The sequence below is a fragment of the Protopterus annectens genome, chromosome 2.part0 (assembly GCF_019279795.1).
Source record: "Protopterus annectens isolate FY-2018-M chromosome 2.part0, PAN1.0, whole genome shotgun sequence".
Lineage (NCBI taxonomy): Eukaryota > Metazoa > Chordata > Ceratodontiformes > Protopteridae > Protopterus > Protopterus annectens.
The window spans coordinates 67,302,425-67,324,382 of NC_056728.1; the positions used below are offsets into that span (position 1 = coordinate 67,302,425).

Below are 21,958 nucleotides of genomic sequence, written 5' to 3' on the forward strand. Positions count from 1 at the left end.
CCCTGCCCTTGCCCAGACACCATTTTGAAAATTTCTCCCATTTAGTTAAGTAAGATTTTTTTGTAGTAGGTTTGCTGGCCTCCCTCAGGACTGAAAGCACGTCCTTAGAGTAGTGGTGCCTGAAAGGAATCAGAAGTTTATTACCCACAGTGTCAGTGACAACATCTGCAAGTGTTGGTGGATGAGGGTTCCCTTTAGTTGTGTCAGAACGTCCACCTTGTGGGATAACTTGTGGTGACTGCCCTTGGCTAGATTGAGAAGTAGGGAGAACCAGTGCTGCCTTAGCCAATAGGGAGTCACCAACAAGATTTTTGGTTTGTCTCTCCTGATTTTCAGGAGGACTTTTTGAATTAATGGGAAGGGAGGAAAGGCATATAGAAATGCATACAGAAACCTTCCCTTTCATGAAATGCTGAATGTGTCCACTCTCCAAGCTAGTGGGGAGTGGGTCTTGGCGCAGAAAGTCTGCAGTTGTCTGTTCTAGGGGGGTAAACTAATCTACTTAAGGTGTGCCCCGCCGGTGGACAATATCTAAAAAGACATTCCTGTCCAGCATCCGTTCTTGATTTAGAGAGGATGTCCAGCTGAGAAGATCTGCTTGTTTGTTGTCCTGCAAGGGGATGTAGGTTACCTGCAGGGACAAATTGTGTTGTGAGGCTAGGTCCCAGATTAGTACGGTTAGTCTGCAAAGGTGGTACACTTTTGTCCCTCCCTGCTTGTTGAGGTATCACATAACAGTGGTGTTGTCTGTTATTATTTGGAGAACATCTGGTTGTAAGAGTGGAAGGAAGGCTTTCAGTGCCAGAAGGATTGCTGTGATTTCCCTCACGTTCATGTGTTGGTTCTTTAAGGAAGGGTGCCACTTTTCTTGAACCCTGTAGTTTGCCACTGTGGCTCCCCATCCTAGGTCTGAAGCATCTGTATGCATGAACTGGTTTGCAGTGGGTAACTGCAGCAGAAGGCCCAGGTTGAGCTAATTTGCTGAATCCACCATTTTAGCTCTGACTGTAAGCAGGGCAAGAAAGCGATTTTTTTGCTCTAGAGGATGTTGGTGCTGTGACCATACATTTCTTTAGATACCACTGTAGCTTTTGCATGCGCATTCTGGCTAGTGGTAGCATGGGAATGGTGGCTGCCATTAGGCCCAGGGTTCACAGGAATTGCCTTGCAGTTATTTGTTGGGTCTGCAGAAGGGCTTTGAAGTAGGACAGGGAGCTGACCTTATGCTGGAAAGTAAGGCTTTCATTACATCTGTCTTGATCCTGCAACCCAGAAATGTTTTGTCTTGTTCTGAGGTCAAGGAGGATTTTGGGAAGTTGAGGGTGAACCCCAATCTTTGGAGTAGGCACATGGCAAATTCTACATGGATTAACAGGGTTTCCTTGCAGTCTGCTAGGATCCAGATGTCGTCCAGGTATCGGTAAATCTGAATACCTTGTGTTCTGCAATAGGCTATGGCAGGCACCAGGCATTTTGTGAACAATCTTGGAGCACTGGACAAACCATAGGGCAATGTAGCAAATTGGAAATGAGAGGAGGATCCAGAAACTTATAAGAATTTCCTGTGGGAAGGTTGAATGAGTATGTACAGATAGGCTTTTTCAGGTCGAGTGTAGCCATGAAAGCCTGGGCTGGTATAAGACGGAGTAAATTTTGTAGGGACAACATTTTGAAGATGTAAACTTTTAAAAACAGGTTTAGGAAGGAAAGGTCTAGAATGGGTCTCCACGGTCCATTTTTTTGGGGGACCAGAAACAGTCTTGAATAGAAGCCTTTTCCTTCCTGCCCTAGAGGGACAGGTTCCCCTTTCTTTCCAGGACAGGAAGTATCCTTTTTGAATGACAGCCAGAACCCATTTGTCTGTGGTGATGGTTTTCCAAAAGGGGAGGCAGTGGGAGAGGGGGGCAGAAAAAGGGTGGTGGGCAAGGCAGTCAAACATTGTTGGGGTCTCCTCTATCTTAAAAGGGCTGTCTACATGGTGGCTGAGAAACAGCTGGCCTGGAAGGGGTTTGTCTTCTGGCCCCTCTTCTGTGTCTGGAAGAGGTAGGTCCAGCTGGGGCGGGGTTTCTTCTGATAAAGGTGGCTTTGCCAGGGCAATTCCTGTAATATTTGGGAATAGGAGACACCAGAAGATGCCCGATGTCTTACAATACCTTACTTTTTTCTTGCAAATTTTTGAATAGGTCTGCTGACTGTTTTCCAAACAAGAAGTAAGGGTTTAGAGGGGCATCTAAGATTTTAGACTTGAAGTCTTCTGGCAAGTGTTGCAGACGTAGCCAGGAATATCTCCTAAGTACAGTGGCAGATGCTGCAGATCATGCTGAGGCCCCTGCAGCATCACAACTACATCTTATGGAAGTGTCTGGCTACTTGGGCAGCCAGAAATAGTTTGGAAGAGATGTCAGAATTAGTGGGGCAGTCAGGAGTAGCAGCCAGCAGAGTGGAGGCTTGAGAGAAAAGGTCCAGAGCATATTTGGTCATATGGGTTTACTAGTTGATGGCTTTAAAGGCCAGTGTGGAAGAGGTGTAAACATTCTTTCCAACTGTATCCACTGTTTTGCTATCTTTGTCTGTAGGTAAGAGAAAGGCAGATGGAATCAGTCTGGACTGTTTATCTGGCGAAATGGAAATCACAGCAAGATCTGCCAGGGGTGGTTTGACTAGAAATTTCTGGTCATAAGGCACCTTGTAGAAGTGATTTGGCCTCTTAGGGACAGGTGGCTGAGAATCTGGTGTCTTAGATGCTGAGGAAAAGGTATCTAAATAGGCAAAAATGACAGGTGGAATAGCAGAAGGGAAGGGAGATTCCACTTGTAATAGTTCAAAATACCTTTTTTTGAGTATCAGACATTTGAGCGGTGTGCCTTTTGAAGTAGTCCTTCATTCTGGTTATGGTCTCACCAAAGGTGATATCTGGAGGGGAGTCCCCTTCAATGGATTCATCATCTGGGGAATAGTACTCTTGAGGAGAGGCTATTTGGGAGGTGTAAGATATTGATTCCTCAGAAGACGAATAATAGGACTTTTGCTCTTCTTCCCTGTCTTGTAAAGTAGGTGGTGGAAGAGAGGAGACAGAGGCAGGCCTAGGGCTGAAGACAGGAAGTGTAGAAGGAGAAGAGGCTGAAGGCTAACGGCCACAAAGGCCTGCATCATAGATGAGGTGAAGGATTGCCAATCAGGTATGCCTTCGGCAGGTGTAGCCAGATGTTTGGTTTTCTGTTTCTTTTTAAGTGGGGTAGTCTGAGGCATAGGCCTGAAATCGGATGTCTGGCTAAGGGTAGCTGTATCGAGAGGAGGTATCCCAGTTGGAGGCCTGGCTGTGTCTGGTTCCCCCTCGACTTCAGTGGTAGCCGATATCTGGGTTAGCTCAGTGGACGTGCTTGTCGTCAAATGCAAAGTGGCTTTGTCGAAGTCGACGGATCTGTCAATGTCCCGCAATTCCTAAATCAGTAGCTGGTGGGGAATAAAAAAGTGAAGAGGCAGTGGAAGAGGGCCCAAGGAACCTTAGCCTTCTTTCGCGGAGGTTCAGTCGGGGCTTCCGAAATGGGATCAATCCCAAGATCTTATTTTTTAAGTCGTTGGTTTTCTAAGTAAAGATTAAGTGCAGCCAGACGGCTGCGTAGGATCTTAAGAACAAAGGATTAGCAGACAGAGCAAGCTGTGTGATCGTGCTCTTGGCCTAGGCAAAAAACGCAGCAGTTGTGCATATATTTACGAGGTATCTGATACATGCATTGGCATTTGCCCTTTTTTGCGGACATCGGCTAAAGTTTACTACAACAAGGCAAGCTTTAGCTAAAGGTCAAAGAAGAAAAATGCCCAACCGGGTACTTAGCTTTTAGACGTCTTGTGGTGAAGAGGCAAAGCAACGATGTGACGGTTGTCTGCGGCCAAAAGGTTCTGAGGTCTGTGCATGCACACATCACATTTAAGGTCCCTGGTTTATGGCCCTGTGTGTGACGTCCCACCAACTGCAACAGCCAAGCTCAAGCTTTTGTAAGGGAGATGACGTATGGGTCACCTGAGGTGGAAAATCCTACACCAAGAATAATGCAACATAGGAACAGAAGGACATCATAGGATATACATTTGCACTGAAAGAATAAGTTATGTGTGATCCAGGTTTAACTTGTAAAAGTGTGAATGTTACTCTAATTACTATCATTTCCAAAAGTAACTTTTACATATGTAAAGCTATGTTTTTAAACTTTGTTTATAAAACAGCACGTCTTTCCTGGGTGCTATTGCATGTCAATTGTACTATCAATAGCACACTACTGGACCATTTTAAGAACCCAGAATGTAACTTAACATGCCTCTTTAGTGTCATTTGTTGCATCTTGAATTAGATTTAATAGTACATTACTCAACTATGCCAGAAATCAGAAAGTGTGCCACCTAACATAAGTTTCATCATAATAATAAACTTTTAATGACATGAACAGTTTAATCTTTTAAACTCTAAATTAAAATAAATGGCTTTAATTTCATATAGCTAAAAGCGTCAAAGTAACATTTTAAAAAGTGAACTTGTAACCATTTGAAGTAGAAAAAACAAATGATTTACCTTGTAAAAAGTAATATTCAGCACCTATTCATAAGTATTCAAGCACTTCTTTAAATTAATAAGAATTCTTAACCATTAAATACATTGATTTTCATTTCAGTTTTTTACGGTTTTTGTCTTTTATTAACCAACCATCTCTTGTTGCATTTCTCTTCAAAGACGTTGATAGATTCCAATCCATTTCTTCTGTTTTCCTAGGATTTTATTTTTCTGTATAAAGTCCACTACATCTTCCACAGTATTAAAAATCTTCTTTCCTTCTGGAAGGTAACTCCTTATTTTTTGCTGGAAACGAGATATGTGCTTTAACATTGTTTTTCTTAAAGATTTTAACAAATGGTACACATGCTTTTCTCTCTGACATCACTACTGTTGAATAGCCAATATTAAATATTATAGTATTTTTTTTTAACTGGATAATTAGTCCATAGAGCTTTTAAACAAAATCCTTATCTTGGCCTGAGAAAAATCTTACAATTACTGACCTTGGTGATCATGTGTGTGTGCGTTTTTTTTTTTTAAGATGAGTTAGAAAGTTGCTCAATGTGCCCTTTAGATGCCAAAGGAAAAAGCTTCTGGCAGGTTCAAAGTTTTAGGCAGCCAGGTATTAAAGAATTGAATCATAGTGTCGTCCTCTTCTTTTTCGGGAATCCCATACATCCTGCTGTTATTCCTTCTAGATCTGTTCTCTAACTCTTCTTTTTCCCAGAATATGTGGTTTTGTTTCAGAAGAAATTCAGTGCTATTCGCATTTTCAAGTAATCTTCCATCAAAATCAGACATTGCCTCTTCTATAATCAAGATCTGTGATGAAGCGCTGAGTCAGTCTCTTAAACAATCAACTTTTTTACAATCTTTAATATTGTCCACGTTGCATTCTAATGTATCTATCTTTACATATAACTCACTGATGTTACTTAGCATAACCTGTATGCCTTATTTCATACTACACTGGGCTTACAGTGGCTCATTCTGAGACAATTAGTTCTTTCTAGTTTTCTTGACAGGAAAAAGCAATTAAAAGTTTCAAACTTGTTATTTTTTGTAGTAAATCTTTCAGCAGATTGTTGTTGTTTGTCTTTTCGGCTTTTCCCGGTTAGGGGTCGCCACAGCGGAACTCCGGTCTGCTAATGATTGGCAGTTAATTTTTATGGTGCCGATTTGCCAGCCCGACACCCAACCTTCAGCGAAGGCACGCCCATTCACGCATGTCTTTCGGAGGCCACTCGACCGCAGGGAGGACATGCAGACTCCACAAAGAAGACACTCCAACCGAGAATCGAACAGGAGATATTCAACTATAAATCCATCAAGTTTTGAAATGTTCCATTTAAGTTTAGTAAAAATCCTGTATGAGATGTTAAAATGAAACAGAGCTAAAACAGTGTTGTTAACTGCTTACCATCTTGACCATACCATCTCTGACTATTTCTCATATATAAAGAATTTTACTGTTGTGGAAAAACCTTCAATGATCAAGTGTTGATGCTGCTGATCCAAATACAGATCTCAATTGTAAAATGTTCAATTAGCTTCACTAGTGTTATAAAACACAACAGACACTTTTCCCGTGATTTCCTTCAGCTTCTGGTTTAACATCAACAGAATGCTACCATAACAAGATTATAGGAGAGGAATGGGATTATGCAACTACTGAAATACTCGTGTGGGTTTTCTGTAGTTAAAACAGCTATTTTTATCCAAGATTATTTGCTCAGTAGAGATCTAATGGTCTACATCCCACAGGGCTCACTGATTACTGTAGACTCCAAATACAAACTGCTCATTTCTGAATATCAGTCAACCTAGTCAAGGTTCCCAGCCACTCAAGAAGGGGAGCAACCATGCCTTGTGAGGTTTACTCAGTTAATTAAGGATATCATTAGTTAATTTTTTATATTAATCACTGAATGGATGCGAAATTAATGAAACACTACACTCTGATGCAGTCAGTTTAAAGGCCTGACATTTCAGAAATCCCTTCATAAAAAAAAATTACACATGCCACCCATGTTTTACCTGAGTGCTGTGTTAGCATATTCTGCTCCTGCCTTTGCGAGAGTCTTGCAGTTTACTTCCACCACCTCCTCTAGCAGTCTCTCTGCAACACTAGAGATGTCCTACATTGGAAAAGACATGTCAGTATTAGCAACCAAACAAGGGGATAAACAACAAAATATCAGGATATCACCAAAATGAGCAGGCACTCTAATGCAGTTGCAAATCTTTTGAAAATGTAATTACAAAACATCAGATTAAAAGGAGAAGAAGACATAGACCAACTGTTCACTTAATTCTTGGTAAATGTAGAATTACTTTAACTTCCAATCAGTTATGAAATACCACACCAACCAGCCTATGTCTTGTACCCTTCAATGCTTTCTTCTTTTAAGAATAAGGCCCACCATATGCCCACTACCACACAATTCCTGTTTAAGAAACTTGCTGTAAATTTTACTTATTTTTATTCATATATCCTTTGCTGACCAGGTTTAATCACATTAGGGTAGTAGCCTCTTCTAAGGGGAGACCAGAGGTGGTATTTGTACTGCTAGGAGAAATTTGGCCAGGGCATTGAGAATGCCCCCTAGTCTTTTCGAAAGATACCTTAAGATCTTTTGCATCCAAATGAGCTACCACCAACTCGGGGAGAGGGAACCTTGGGGTTTAATGTCTTGGCTAACCAACCAGCCACTGTGGTCTGCTCTTCTTGCAAGTAATGAGACCTAAAAGCCACTGCAAAGGAGTTGAGGTCTGTTGGTGCTCTTCCAGTGCAACTTGGGCAAAGTCTGAATTCCACAGAGAAGAATTAAGGGATTAACAAAGATACTATTGCTCTTTAGAAAGATCCCTGCCCACTTTTTACCATTCAGTGGAGAGGAGGGTACCATGTGTAATGATGTTACCATAAATCCCAGCAACAAACATGCGGCTGTGTCAACTACCAGTGCACACAGGAGTCAGAAGCTATCTTCTCATTAAAAATAAGAATTGCTCTTGGAGGTTTGTCACTTCCAAATGCAGTCTTTCAGGACTCGCATCATACATCCTCTGCAACAGTGGGCTAGTTATACAAACAGCTCAGATGCTAATATCAGCATTACACATGTCAGCTTTTCACCAGTGATATCCAAAACTGAAAGGGCATCCTAGGTTTTAAAACTAGCAATACTGACTACACATGCTTCCGTTCTTTCTCTCACTTTACTGTGATTTCACACCCGTTTTTCAGTATACTGCCATCTAAGAAGTTAATGACGTTTTCAAAGCTGATTCAAACAGTCCATCATGCAAAGGAATTTAACCTAATTAACTATGAAGTAATTCTAAACATTTTAAAAGTAATCCTGAAACCTCAAGAACAAACTAATTTTCCAGCAAAACCAACCAGTGATACCAGACAGAAAACCTATATTATTTATGATTAATACTCTTTTGTCAGCCTGATAAGTAGACCGTGTTCTAAGCCAAAAGGCAGAGTGTATCAATAAATACAACTGTTACCATGGATAAAACAAGATACTTTACTAATGGACAGTATTGAAATCCATTACTAAAGAAATGACAGTTGTGTATGCTGCCCTTGTCCTTAACAGGAGATGTTTAAATACTTCATTGCTGCAGTAGCCCTTGCGTTACCTCCTGTCAAGGATATATCACCTGGCCAGCTTCCCAAAGCTCTAACATCCTCTAATACAGTCAGTCTAGCTGCCCATATGCTAATTCCTTTTGGAAGGAAATATTAAAGCAGCCAGAGTGACTAAAAATCTTCAAGAATTTCTTGCCCCAGAAGAGAAAAAAGGGAAACTAATCCTGAAAAAAAAAAAACAAATACTGCAACCAATGAAAAACTGACCGAAACAAACAATCTCAACAATAAGGTTGCAACCCTCCCTCAGCAGTTACATACAGTGGGGATTGGTGAGTAGGAGTAGATACTCCAGCAGTGAAAAACACAAGCATCTACTGTTACTCAAATGTAGCTGACATAACTGTACTGTAATTCATCATTCTCACTGCTGCAGTAGCCTCTGGATAGACTAACACAAAGCTTACCCAGCCTGGGAGAAGGAAGGATAAAGGTTCAGAAGCCACTGAAGAATGGTCCTTGCAAAGCCTGTTATGGACCCAGAGAAGGAATCCAGTCTGCAGTGCTTTGCAAATGCACTGATGAAGTACAAAGTGGCTGCCTCTATAATGCTTCTAGAGTCCACCCATTTCCAATATGCCATAAGAGAAGCAAAGGCCCAGGTAGAATAGGCCCTAACCCTGCCTGTAATTGTTTGTCATGGGGACGTAGCAAAATGCAATACAGACAATCATCTGGAAATTGTCTATTTACACACAGACTGACCTTTGCTAGTCCCAAGTATAGGAAATAGCTAATCAGCTATCCTGAAGGACTTGGTTCTGTCAAGGTAATACTCAAGTTACAGCAAGTATAAAAAGTGTACATACCCCTGTTAAAATGCTAGGTTTTTGTGATATAAAAAAAGAGACCACAGTATGTCATTTCAAAACTTTTCCCAGCTTTAATGTGACCTACAATCTGTACAATTCAAACGAAAAACAAACAAATCTGTTAGGGCAAAAATATAAAAAAAAAAACAATGGGTTGCATAAGTGTGCACACCCTTAAACTAATACTTTGTTGAAGCACCTTTTGAATTAATTACAGGAGGAGTCTATCAGCATGGCACATCTTGACTTAGCAATATTTGCCCAAACGTCTGTGCAAAAGCGCTCCAAATCTGTCAGATTGCAAGGGTGTGTCTTGTGCACAGCCCTTTTCAGGTCACCCCCACAGATTTTCTATTGGATTTAGGTCTGGGCTCTGGCTAGGCCATTCCAAAACTTTTATTTTCTTCTGATGAAGCCATTCTTTTGGTGATTTGGATGTATGCTTAGGGTCACTGTCATGATGAAAGCTGAAATTCCTCTTCATAGCTTTCTAGCAGACGCCTGAAGGTTTTGGGCCAAAAGTGATTGGTATTTGGAACGGTTCATAAAATTCCCTCCACCTTGACTAAAGCCCTAGTTCCAGCTGAAGAAAAGCAACCTCAAAGCATGATACTGCCACCACCATGCTTCATCATGGGGATGGTGTTCTTTTGGTGATCCAAAGTATTGTTTTTGCAACAAACATACCTTTTGGAATTGTGGCCAAAAAGTTCAACCCTGGTCTCACTTCAGACCATAACACATTTTCCCACAAGCTTTTGGGAGACGATGTATTGTTTTGCAAATTTTAGCTGGGCCTGGATGTCTTTCTGTGTAAGAAAAGGGTTCTGCCTTGCAACCCTACCCCATAGTTCAGACGTATGGAGAACATGGAAGATTGTTGCCACATGTAGAACACAACCAGTACTTGCCAGAAATTCCTGAAGTTCCTTCAGTGTTGCTGTAGGTCTCTTGGCAGCCTCCCTGACCAATTTTTGTCTTGCCTTTTCATCAATTTTGGAGGGACGTCCAGTTCTTTGCAACGTCACTGTTGTCCCATATTTTCTCCACTTTTTGATGACAGTCTTCACTGTGTTCCATGGTATATCCAATGCTGTGGAAATTTTTTTTTGTATCCTTCTCCTGACAGATAACATTCAACAATGAGATCCCTTTGATGTTTTGTAAGCTCTCTGCAAAGAATGGCATTTGCTGTAGCAGGCAACTGAGCAAATCTCAGGAAAATCCTACTAGGACAGCTGAACTTTATTTGGGGTTAATCAGAGTATCTTTAATTGATGGCAAGAAGACTGAATGCTGTGATTAAATCAAAAGGTGCTTAGACAAAGTATTAGTTTATGGGTGAGCACACACTTATGCAACCAACTTATTTGTACATTTTTTATTTTTTTCCCCCAACAGATTTGTTTTTCAATTGAACTGTACCAGTTATAGGTCACATTAAAGGAGGAAAAAGTTTTGAAATTATTTATTGCGGTCTAATTTTTTTATATTACAAAAGCCTGGCTTTTTAACAGGGGTATGTACACTTTTTATATCAACTGTACCTGTGTACATATAAAGGGATGACAAATCTGTTTTCCCTTGTTTTTTGGTTCTGGATTAAAAAAAAAAATGGGAAACTGATGGCTTTCTTCAAAATGAACTCTGACAACACCCTGGGTATGAATATGGATGGGGTTAACTCCGCACAGTGACCCAGTCTCTATGGAAAACCAGACAATGTTCCCCCACCATGAGAGACTGCAACTTGGATACTTGCCTTGCAGATGTCAGTGTAACAAATAAAACCGTTTTCCAAGTAACTGACTTCAAATAAACAAAACAGGAAAGTTCAAAATGTGACAAAGTCAGTTTCTTCAGCACAAAATTGAGATCCCAGGCCGGAAGAATTTATTTGTGAGGGAATCCCATGTCTAACACCCCTTTCATAAACTGTCTGACCACAAACAAAGAAGAAAGGGGGATCCATGGGCAGACCGGCTTTCTTGCCTCCTTTACACCTGCTGCATATATCTTTGTGAGAAAGGTGTCTAAAAGCCATCAAAACTAAATCATCCAGGCAATCAGTTGTAGTGGCTTGATGTCAGGGTGTATCAAACTCCCCTTGCACTGTGTGAGTAGATCCAGTTTGTGGTAACTGCCCTTGGTCATGTGCATAAGTAGGGAAAGCCATTTTTGTCTGGGCCAAAAGGGAGTCACCACTATTTTTGTTTTACCTTTGAGTCTTCAGAACTACCTTGGAAATCAGCAGAACAGGTGGAGATGTATACAAGGAACATCAATGACCAGGGGAATGAGACAGCATCTGTTCTCTGTGCTTGTTTGCAAGGACTCCTGGAACAGAAATGGTCTAGTTGTCTGTTTTGAAAGGAGGCAATCAGATCTACTTGAGATGTTCCTACATATGGATCAATTCTTGAAATACCTCTGGAATGTGTTTTCCACCATAAGAGTCTGTCCAGGATCTGCTGAGTTTATCTACAACCATGTTTTGCTCTGATGGTATGCAATAGGTCTGAATACTTAGGGAATGTTGAACAGCAAAATCCTAAGCCATCACTGCCAAGTGAAACAGCTGGCATGACTTGGTGTCCCCTTGTTGGTTTAAATACCACATCACTGTGGAACTATCTGTAATCACCTAAGGAGGACATGGCTGCCAAAATGATGCAAGGCTTTTACAGCTTGAATCACAGACATTTCTTTGAAATTCATGTGCTTTTGTCAGTCTGAATTATCCCACAGACAATGCAGTTTTACTCCCACAGAAACTGCAACCCAAGCCAAATCTGAGAAGTCAGTTAAGAATGTCTGCTTAGGGTATTAAGAAAGAAAGGAAGTCCTGGATTGAAAGCCATCTGATCCCTCCACCAATGTAGTTCTAGCCTTACAAACCCCAAAACTGAAATATGAAGATGCTGGGTCCACATGTTTTCAGGAACCACTGAATCTTCCTCTCATGTGCAGCTTGGCAAAAGGTATCACTGGGATCATAAAAATTCTAAGACATACAATTCTGAAGAATTCTTTGGCTGAACCCTAAATCAGATGAGAAAAGATCAGGAATACCTCCCAATAAGTTTCCACTTTGTTTTGAGGTAAAAAGGACTTTCTGCATGAGGGTTTCTATTAAAGAATACTAAAGACACAATCCTGTGTGAAAGAATGAGCAAGGATTTTTATATCTTTCTCTAAAAGCCCTAATATGGGTTAGGAGAGAGGAAACCTTTGTTAATGCCTCCTCGTATCTAGTCAAAGGAGTCTACACAAAACTCTAGCTCCTTTTACAGGCATTTCCATGAGCGAAAAAACACGTACCAACACCAAATAAAAGCGCACTTCGTACAAATAAGTGAAACCTGAATGAAACCTTAACGCAAAATTTATTAAACAATAAAATAAAAGCGTTTTCACTGAAGTCCAAGCTACAGCTTCCTCAGAGGTTGTTTAAAAAAAACGCCAAATCAAGCTTTTATAGTAACGCCCATGCGTAATTAATCTTTCAAAAGCAGTTAAAAAGGCAGAACATATTTAGTTAAAACAGCACATCAGTATTAAAAACAACACAATACATAAAACCCACAATCTCTCAGGACAGGATAAAATACAAAAGTCAGCATTTGTTCCACTGAAGAAACAGGTCAGTCAAAACGCAACAAAATGTATGTGTAAATTACACTTGCATCCTATGACTGAAATAAAATAAATACACTGACTAAAATACAGTGATTTCCTATACTATGGGGAACCCAAAAAGCAATATAGTAAGAAGTAAAAACAGTATGTTACTAAACTACGATGGTAAAGACACCTTCAATTATCAAAGTATTAAAAAATATATATGCATATAACCGCCTTACGTGACGGATAATAAATTTCACACCCTATATTGTTAATGCCAAAATTACTTTGGTTTTAAGCTTATTTTAATAGGGGGTATATTAAAATATATAAGCTTGTCAAAAGAAATCTTAAGCAGTAACACGAACCTATAATAGTTTAAGAATAAATGTTAAAACTAAATGTTAGAATTATAAGCAAGTTAACGTCTATAACTTCTCATTTTCAATATACATGAGATGTTACAGTGTTCGTTCAAGCCTGGATAAGAGAATGAGTCCAGGAGCAGCTGCCATTCCTACTCTCTGTTTTCTAATAATAAAGAAACAGGTCCCCCTCTTTCTGGACTTAAGACCTGGTCTATAGCCATAAAATGTTGAGAACTTAAGAGTTTGAATCAGACACTCAAAATATTAGGAAACTCCTGAATTTCTATGCTGCTGGAATGTGACGGTAAGCACACTTGAGGTGCAAGGTTACCATAACAGAGAGATCTGGGAGAAGGACTAGTACTGGCTGCAGTGTCGACATGCTGAATTTTGTAACTTTCTCATAGACAATGAGGAAAGAGAGATCCAAAACTGGTCTCAAGGACTGCTTGTTTTAGTTGTTTTTGGGATCAGAAACATTCTAGAATAAATGCCCCTTCCTATGTGTTCTACAGAAACATGATCTCCGAACACCTGCTTCTAAAATGTGTTGGTGCATCTGAGGAAACATGTCTGTTTAGTTTTAAGGGTGAAAGGGGAACCCCCTGAAAGGATGAGAAGGAGAATTTATCCATTGTCAACTGTGACCCTCTCCCCCAATTCTGGAGAACATCAGTCTGTTCCCAAACAAATATGCCCCTTAGTCTGGAAATAGCCTCAGAAAAAGAGAAAGCTTCTACATGTATCACTTCAGGCTCACTATCCACAAAATCAGTCTTGGGCCACAAGATCTTGGGGCGAGTTAACCTTGTCTTTATCAATATCATATTCATCAAAAGATTCATCCTCTTCCTTAGAGAAAGGAACAACAGTATTAGAAGGCGGCATATAGTACCCAGAATTGACAGACTAAAACTCCTGGCAATGATAACATAATTTTTACAGATTGGAACCATTTCTTTATTTTCTTTGCTACCAAATCAACAAATGAAGACTTGAGCAGGGTCCAGTCAGACTACAAACAATCAACTCCACTAGGTATACTAGAGAAGCACATCCAACATGGAAGCATCAGCTAGGAATTCCCAGATCATCAATACTTGATCGGGCTTAACAGCAAGTGATCAGTTGATAAATCTGACACCTTTTGATCAGACTGTCCACAACATATGGACTCGGGTAAAGACAACTGTGAAGTCAGTCACCAGCTCTTGGCCCACTGTGTACTAAAGCACCAGCATCTTTAAATCTGAACATTTTGGATAAAAAGAAGTTATGTACTCACCATAACGTTCCATCTGAGTAGGTAAACTTCATTTGTCCATCAACCTGTGGGTATCGGATCCATATCGAATCCGAGCCGGCAGCTTCAAACAGCTAAGAACCAAGCTGCAAGCTCCTCCCCCTTACCCATAATTCCATGCTATCCCTATCTGACCTCAGATTGAGTTTGCTTATAGAAACAAAGCAATTAAAACAAAGGAGCACCTGCACATCCTAACCTAGTGTTATTCAGAACGAAGGGCAAGGAATCCTTCTAGGACGCACTTTAGGTCAGGGGGATGAAGGGGGGGTTGGTTGCTGACAAATGAAGTTTACCTACTGAGATGGAATGTTATGGTGAGTACATAACTTCTTTATCTGAAGTAGTTAACTTCATTTGTCCATCAACCTGTGGGACAGAGTCCCCATCTACCAAACACTTGGGAGGTCCTCATGGAAGGATGTTCTGGAGCACTGCAGAGCCGAAGGATGCTCTCCCTCTGGAAATTATATACAACTTGTAATGGTTAACGAACGTACGAGATGAAGCCCAAGTGGCTGCTGAACAAATGTCACCCAAAGACACTCTGGACCAAAAAGCAGCAGAAGTAGAAATCGATCGAGTAGAGTGAGCATGGACTCCTTCAGGTTCAGGTCGGCCAGTACTCTTATACACAAGAAGAATACATTGGAAAATCCATCTGGACAATGTAACTTTTGATACTGGTTTGCCCAAAGATGGTTTAGCAAAGGATACAAAGAGTTGCTCCAATTTCCTGTGTGCAGCGGTCCTGTGTAAGTAGAACCTCAATTGCCTGTGTACGTCCAAAGAATGCAATCTGTATTCACCCCTGTTCTGATAATTTGGAAAGAATACTGGTAAATTAATAGATTGATTGATATTGTGCTCAGAAGCCACTTTGGGTAAAAAGGAGGGATTGGTCCTGAGGGAAATTCTATCTTTATGGAAAACCAAGTATGGAGGTTTGGTGCAAAGGACTTGAAGCTCCGAAACCCTTCTGGCCGAAGTGATGGCAATAAGAAAGGCTGTCTTCCAAGACAAGTATTTTAAATCTACCGAAGCTGCAGGCTCAAATGGAGGGGCAGTCAGAGACTGGAGAACAAGAGTTAAATCCCATGGAGGAACTGCATCTTTAACTGGAAGCCTTAAGAGGAAAGTGCCTTTTAAGAATGTCTTGCATAATTTGGAAGAGGCTAAGGGACTGAGATCACTTCCCACATGATAATGGAAAATCACGGGTAACTGTACTTTGACCGTAGAAGAGCTAGCACCCTGGTTGAATAAGACTGACAAAAATTCTAGCACTGCTGGTATGGGAGCTGTAAAGGGATCCAAGTTTTTATGCTCCGCCCAAATTGTAAAACGTTTCCATTTGCTGTTATAAACCTTCCTCGTAGAAGGCTTATCAGCGGCTACTAAAATAGCCTTGACAGAGGACGAGATACCGGGAGTCCTAGCTATCACTGGAACTGGATCAACCAAGTTATGAGCTTGAGGTTGTCCAGGTTCGGGGTCGTTAACCCTAGTGGGTGAGAGATCTGATCCGGAATGGGATCTAGAATCCATGGAGGATCCACTGGATGAGACCAAAGGAATGGGAACCACGTCTGACGAGGCCAGAATGGGGCTATGAGGATCAGTCTGCTCCCCAATCGATGGGCTTTCTGCAAGAATTTTACCATTGGGGAAGAGGAGGATAAGCATAAAGTAGACCGGATGGCCAAACATGCACCAGAGCGTCTCTGGGGGATTCCCCTGGTGGGGGAATTAGAGCGAAGTACTCGCTGCACTTTGCATTTGAAGGAGACATGAAGAGATCGCAGCAAGGTTGACCCCATTTGAAGAAGATTTGCTTCGCTATTCTCGGGTTCAGAGACCACTCGTACGGTGAGAGGATGGTTCGACTCAGCCTGTCTGCCAAAATGTTCGTCCGACCTGGGATGTGCGTCGCTATGAGAAAGCGGTTGGTGGAGATCGCCCATTCCCAAACTCTCATGGCCTCTCGATAAAGTGTGTAGGATCTGGTTCCCCCTTGCTTGTTGATATACCAGACCACTGACATGTTGTCTGTCTGAATTGCAATTGTCCCTAAGGGAAGAAGGGGCCTGGAGTGCTTGCAACGCAAAAAAGCACCGCTTTAATCTCTAGGACATTGATGTGCAACAAAGGTCTCTGAATGAGTCCACATGCCTTGGACGGTTCTGCTCATACAGTAACCCCCCCCACCCGAGGCGAGAAGCGTCCATGGTCACCATGGCTAGAGGAGGGGACATAGAGAAGGGGTGCCCTTTCTGAAGGTCCAGGGACTGGATCCACCAGAATAGGGATTTCCTGCAAACCCTGCTGAGGGGGATGGGTGAACTCAGCGGATGTTGCAAGATGAACCATTGAACCTGCAGGGTCCATTGTAGTACCCTCATGTTCAAGCGCGCAAAGGGTAGCAGGTTGATTGTTGCCGCCATGGAACATAGAGCCCTCAGGACCAATTCCGCTGGAGGAGCCGGGGAGTGAAGAAGGGCAAGTACGTGGAGCTTCAGAGTTCGAAGCTGGTCCAGAGTTAAGAAGACTTGCAATAGGTTTGTGTTTAACCTGGCCCCGATGAAGTCCAAGATCTGGGTTGGTTGAACCGAAGATTTTTTGATGTTGATTGTAATTCCCAGTCGGGAGGCCAGGTGGAGGAAATAATTTCTGGCTGAACATAGTAGATGCCTGTTGGGGGCGGTCAGGAGCCAGTCGTCCAGGTACGGAAAGACCTGTATTCCCTGGAGTCTCAGGTGGGCCTCTACAACTGCCAAGACTTTGGTGAACACCCTGGGAGCTGTGCTGAGACCAAAGGGAAGGACCCAGAACTGGTAGTGGCTGGCTCCTTGCCGGAAGCGGAGAAACCTTCTGGAGCGCCTGTCCATTAAAATGTGGTAGTACGCATCCTTGAGGTCTATAGAGTGCATCCAGTCGTTCTCCTGCAGAAGTGGGAGAATGGATTGAATGGTGACCATCCTGAACTTCTCTTTGGCCACTGACAGGTTTAGACAGGACAGGTCGAGGATGGGTCTTAAGTCCCCCGTCTTTTTGGCACCAGAAAAAACCTGGAGTAAAAGCCAGATCCAGATTGGTCTCGGGGGACGTGCTGGATTGCTCTTTTCTCTAGCAGCTGGAGAATTTCTGTGGCTGCCGCCTCCCTTTGATTGGGTGGAACATCGGGGAGGCTCCGGGATCTGGGAGGGAAGTTCAGAAAGGGGATTTTGTAACCTCTTGATATGATTCGAAGCACCCAGCAATCTGTTGTAATGGACTCCCAAGCTGCCAGGTGCCTCGAGAAATGTCCCCGACTGACTCCAGAGTGGAGCAGTTGGGTAACCCTTCAGGGCTGCTGCACTGGCCAATCCGAAAAGGGTTCTCTCGACCCGAAATTCCTTGGTCCCCCTCTGCCTCTGGGCGGACGTCCACCCTGTCCTCCTCTACCTCTGAAGGACGAGGAGTCCGGAGCGAAACAGGACTGTTGAGACTTCCAGAACCACATCTTCTTTTGTCCCTTCTGGTTCCTGGAGAAGGACCTCTGGGGAGCCGAGAAGTGGACTCCGACAGCAGATGTCTTCCCATCTTTCTTGCTCTGGACCATCGTGTCGCGGACGGACTTGCCAAATAGCGAAGAACCATCAAATGGGGCATTTGCAAAGGACACCTTGAAGGGTTCCGCAAAATCACAATGGCAGAGCCAAGCATGCCGTCGTGAGACAATGCCCGCTCCACTAGCTCTAGTGGCTCCTTCCATAGCATGTGAAAGGAGCTGCATAGAGGTGTTAGAAATAGATTTAAGAGTGGCCATACGAGTTGAGAATACTTTCTTATCCTCAGCCAACATGGACTCTGGGGGCGACCCGGCGTATTCCTTGATGAGATCCCGCTGGAGTCGTATCACGTGTGCCATATACATCAGCGACCTTACAGAAAAGGTGGCTGAAGCGAACATCCACTTCCCCAGGCGGTCCATCGTCCGAGACTCCTTGTCAGGAGGATGGACCGAGGAACTCTCCTGGGCTAATTCCTTTCTGGTGGCGGCTGCCACCAACATGGCATCTACAGGAGCACCCTTGCTCCAACACGTCCTATCAGAGGGGGGACTGAGAATTTTTTCAGGTCTCTTTGGAATGGGCTCCACAGTGTCCAGTTCCTTCCATGCCCTGGTATTAATCAGGTCTACCAGGGGATTAGTGGGAGGGGACACCCAAGAGGTAGATGGGCCTGTGTCAAACGCCTCCAGAAACACAGACTCATCAGTGGAAGGTTTTTGGGCTGACCACCCCTCTCTAATTCAAAGCATTTCCATGATGTCTCCAAAGGAGACGTCCTCGGGAGGTGACCGTGGGGAACCTTCCCCTTCCTCTAAGTCTGTGTCTTCTGTCAAGGACTCAGGTGAGTCCAAGTGCCTCCTCTTGCACTTACGTTTGTGAGGAACCTCCTCGGGGGGGGGCTGTCCAAAGAGGCCTCACCAACCACATCCTGTTGCTCCAAGGGAACCATCTGGGATGTAGGCACAGGCTGTCCCTGGGGCCAGGTATTGGAAGGTAGGCCCATCTGAGAGAGAGTGCAGGGTGGAACCATAGCAGGAGCCTGGGGCCTCGAATCCCTCGACAATACCCTCTCCACATCAAATGCAGAAGGACAGCTGCTCTCTCTGGGATCCGAGAGCAGCCCCCTCGGATCCGACGTGTGGATCGGAGCCGGCGCCGAAGCCATCGGATCCGAAGGGCCAGTATGCTCCGACCGAGATGGAGCCGAAGACACACTGACACTTGTGGATCCAAAGCTCAGCTCTCGGCTCCGAGAGCTCGGATCCAAAAACAGACCCGACAAACTCGAGGGTGCGGTCGGAGCCAAAGTACGAGGTACTATCGGCACCGACCCTCCCTGGTTCCCATGCTACTGGGCTCCAAACCCCGGAAGTGGGTCGGAGAAGGAGCAATCGGGGTGAAAAAAGAGGCCGAGCTCCCCCCCGGAGGGGGGAGGGGGCAGGAGCACTCCCATCTGCAGCTGGGCCTGGAGGAATCTACGCATCATCAGGTCCATATCTGCATCGGACAAGCTTCGGGTGGACCTAGAGGAGGCCACTGGGAGTGCTGCCTGGATGACCTCAAAGGCAACTGGGTCTCCTCCTCCGGCTCCCGGGAGAAACGAGGTGCATGGAGCCGGGAAGGAGAAGAGGCCTTGGAGAGGCTGCTTGCTTGGCCGGCGGGGCCGAGGAGGAAGACTTGGCCAGCCGCTTGTGATGCTTCTCCTTTCTCCTCTCGTGTCTAGCTTCCCTCTCTTCCTGGCCTAAGGTGGGAGGATGAGTCCCGGCCAGAGATGGAGGGTGGCACTGCCGCAGCCATGGCAGGTGCCACGGAGAGAGAGGAGGACGAAGTCGAGTCCGGGGGCAACAGTCCCGCCAGAATCAACTTCGACCTCCTGTCCCTCAAGGCCCTGGGGTTGAAGGCTGCACAAATAGTGCAGCCTGAGGAGAGGTGGTCAACCCCAAGGCAGATAACACACCGAGTGTGGCCATCCACTGGGGACAGCTTATGACCACACTTGGTGCACTTAGAAAAGAAGGCTTTAGGGGCCTCAGACATGACTGGAAAAAACAAATTAAACTAGGTCTAAACACACACGCCTTCACACACACAGGGGGGAAGGAAGGAAAGTTTAGCTACAATAACAGTTAACAAAAGGCAAAGAGAAAACTAAAACTCTAAGGGCAACACACACACAAGAATATATAATTATTACAAGAGAAAAAGAATTAAAAAGGATTTTTCTCACAAAGCGATCAACTCCCACGCCTGGAACTCGTTTCAAAGCTGCTGACTCAACTGCGGCAAACGAGATCTGAGGTCAGAGGGATAGCAGGGAATTATGGGTAAGGGGAGGAGCTTGGAGCTCGGATCTTAGCTGTTTGAAGCTGCCGGCTCGGATCCGATATGGATCCGATACCCACAGGTTGATGGACAAATGAAGTTAACTACTTCAGATAAAGAAGTTATGTTCTCACCATAACGTTCCATATGAGTAGTTCTACTTCATTTGTCTTCAACCTGTGGATAACGGATCCGTATCAGATCCAAGCCGGCACATTCATTAGCATCTACTCCGAGCTCCAAGCTCCTCACCTTACCCATAATACACCTCCACTACCTTCCAACCCCCAGATCGAGTTTGCTACCATTTATACTGAGAACCTGACCTGCAAGAACACCTTATGTACCTAAAAATTGCAGTCAAACAGGTTGCCCATATGATAAGGCCAAGGGAAAGAGGGAGGGACGGTTGAAGACAAATGAAGTAGAACTACTCAGATGGAACGTTATGGTGAGTACATAACTTCTTTATCTGAAGTAGTTTACTTCATTTGGTCTTCAACCTGTGGGGCAGAGTCCCCAGCTACTAAACTCCTGGGTGGCCCTCATGGAAGGATATTCTGGAGCACCGCAGAACCAAAGGATGCTCTCCTTCTAGAAGTCAAATCCAATTTGTAGTGAGAGATAAAGGTATGAGATGAGGACCAAGTAGCTGCAGAATAAATATCATCCAATGAGACTGTAGACCAAAAGGCTGCAGAAGTAGCCATTGACCTTGTGGAATAAGCTTTCACCTCACCCAGAGGAGACAAACCTTTATCCTTATAGATCTGAAGGATGTACAAGGAAATCCACCTAGCAATAGTGACCTTGGAAATAAGTTTACCCAAAATGGGTTTAGAGAAGGACACAAACAACTGATCAGATTTACGAAAGGTTTTAGTCCTGTGTAAAATAAAATCGTAACTGTCAATGAACGTCCAACAAGTGGAGTCTTTATTCCATTTCATTAGCAAAATTTGGAACGAAAACAGGTAAGTTAATGCTCTGATTGATGTTAGCTTGTGATGCAACCTTGGGAAGAAAGAATGGATTGGTCCGTAGGGAAACCCTATCCTTATGGAAAATCATAATGGAACTTCAATAGACAAAGCTTGCAGTTGTGAAACCCTTTTAGCAGAGGTGATAGCAACTAGAAATGCTGTTTTCCAAGACAAAAACTTAAGGTCTGTGGTTGCTGCAGGTTCAAATGGTGGAGCGACCAAAGCTTGAAGAACCATAGTAAGGTCCCATGGGGGAACAGAATCCTTGACCAGGGGGCGTAATAGGAAAAGTACCTTTAATAAAGGCTTTACACAGTCTGGAAGAGGCCAGAGAAGCAGAATTCTCACCCATGTGAAAATGAGAAATGGCAGCTAATTGAACTTTGATAGCAGAAGAGCTTGCTCCTTGTTGAAAAGTACTGGCTAGGAAGACGAGAACTGAGAAATAGGAGCCATGAAAGGATCTAAACTCCTCTGAGAAGCCCAAAAGGAAAAACGTTTCCATTTGCTGCGGTAAATCTTCCTGGTGGAAGACTTATGAGCTGCCACAAAACAGACCTGACTGAAGAGGATAATCCAGGAGTCCTAGCAATCAGGGGAACTGGAGCAGCCAAGCCGTGAGTTTCAAACTGTCCAGGCTCGGATGAGGAACCCCCGAGGGGTGTGAAATAAGAGTACAAACACCAAATCAGAAGCCAAAATCGATTCCAAAAAACATCAAATGTTCAAAGCAAGAAGGAAGAAAACCAATTCTAGGATGAATATAGCTCCATTTA

The 21,958-nt window shown here is 43.5% G+C and overlaps 1 protein-coding gene across 1 annotated transcript in view; it reads right to left on the reverse strand.

The window, feature by feature from the left end:
- Positions 1–21,958, reverse strand: part of LOC122792701 (germinal-center associated nuclear protein-like) — a 1,487,771-nt gene that overhangs the window by 602,724 nt on the left and 863,089 nt on the right. The window contains exon 14 of the mRNA XM_044060286.1: positions 6,587–6,687. Coding sequence (XP_043916221.1) covers positions 6,587–6,687 — 101 coding nt within the window. The remainder of the gene's footprint in view (positions 1–6,586; positions 6,688–21,958) is intronic.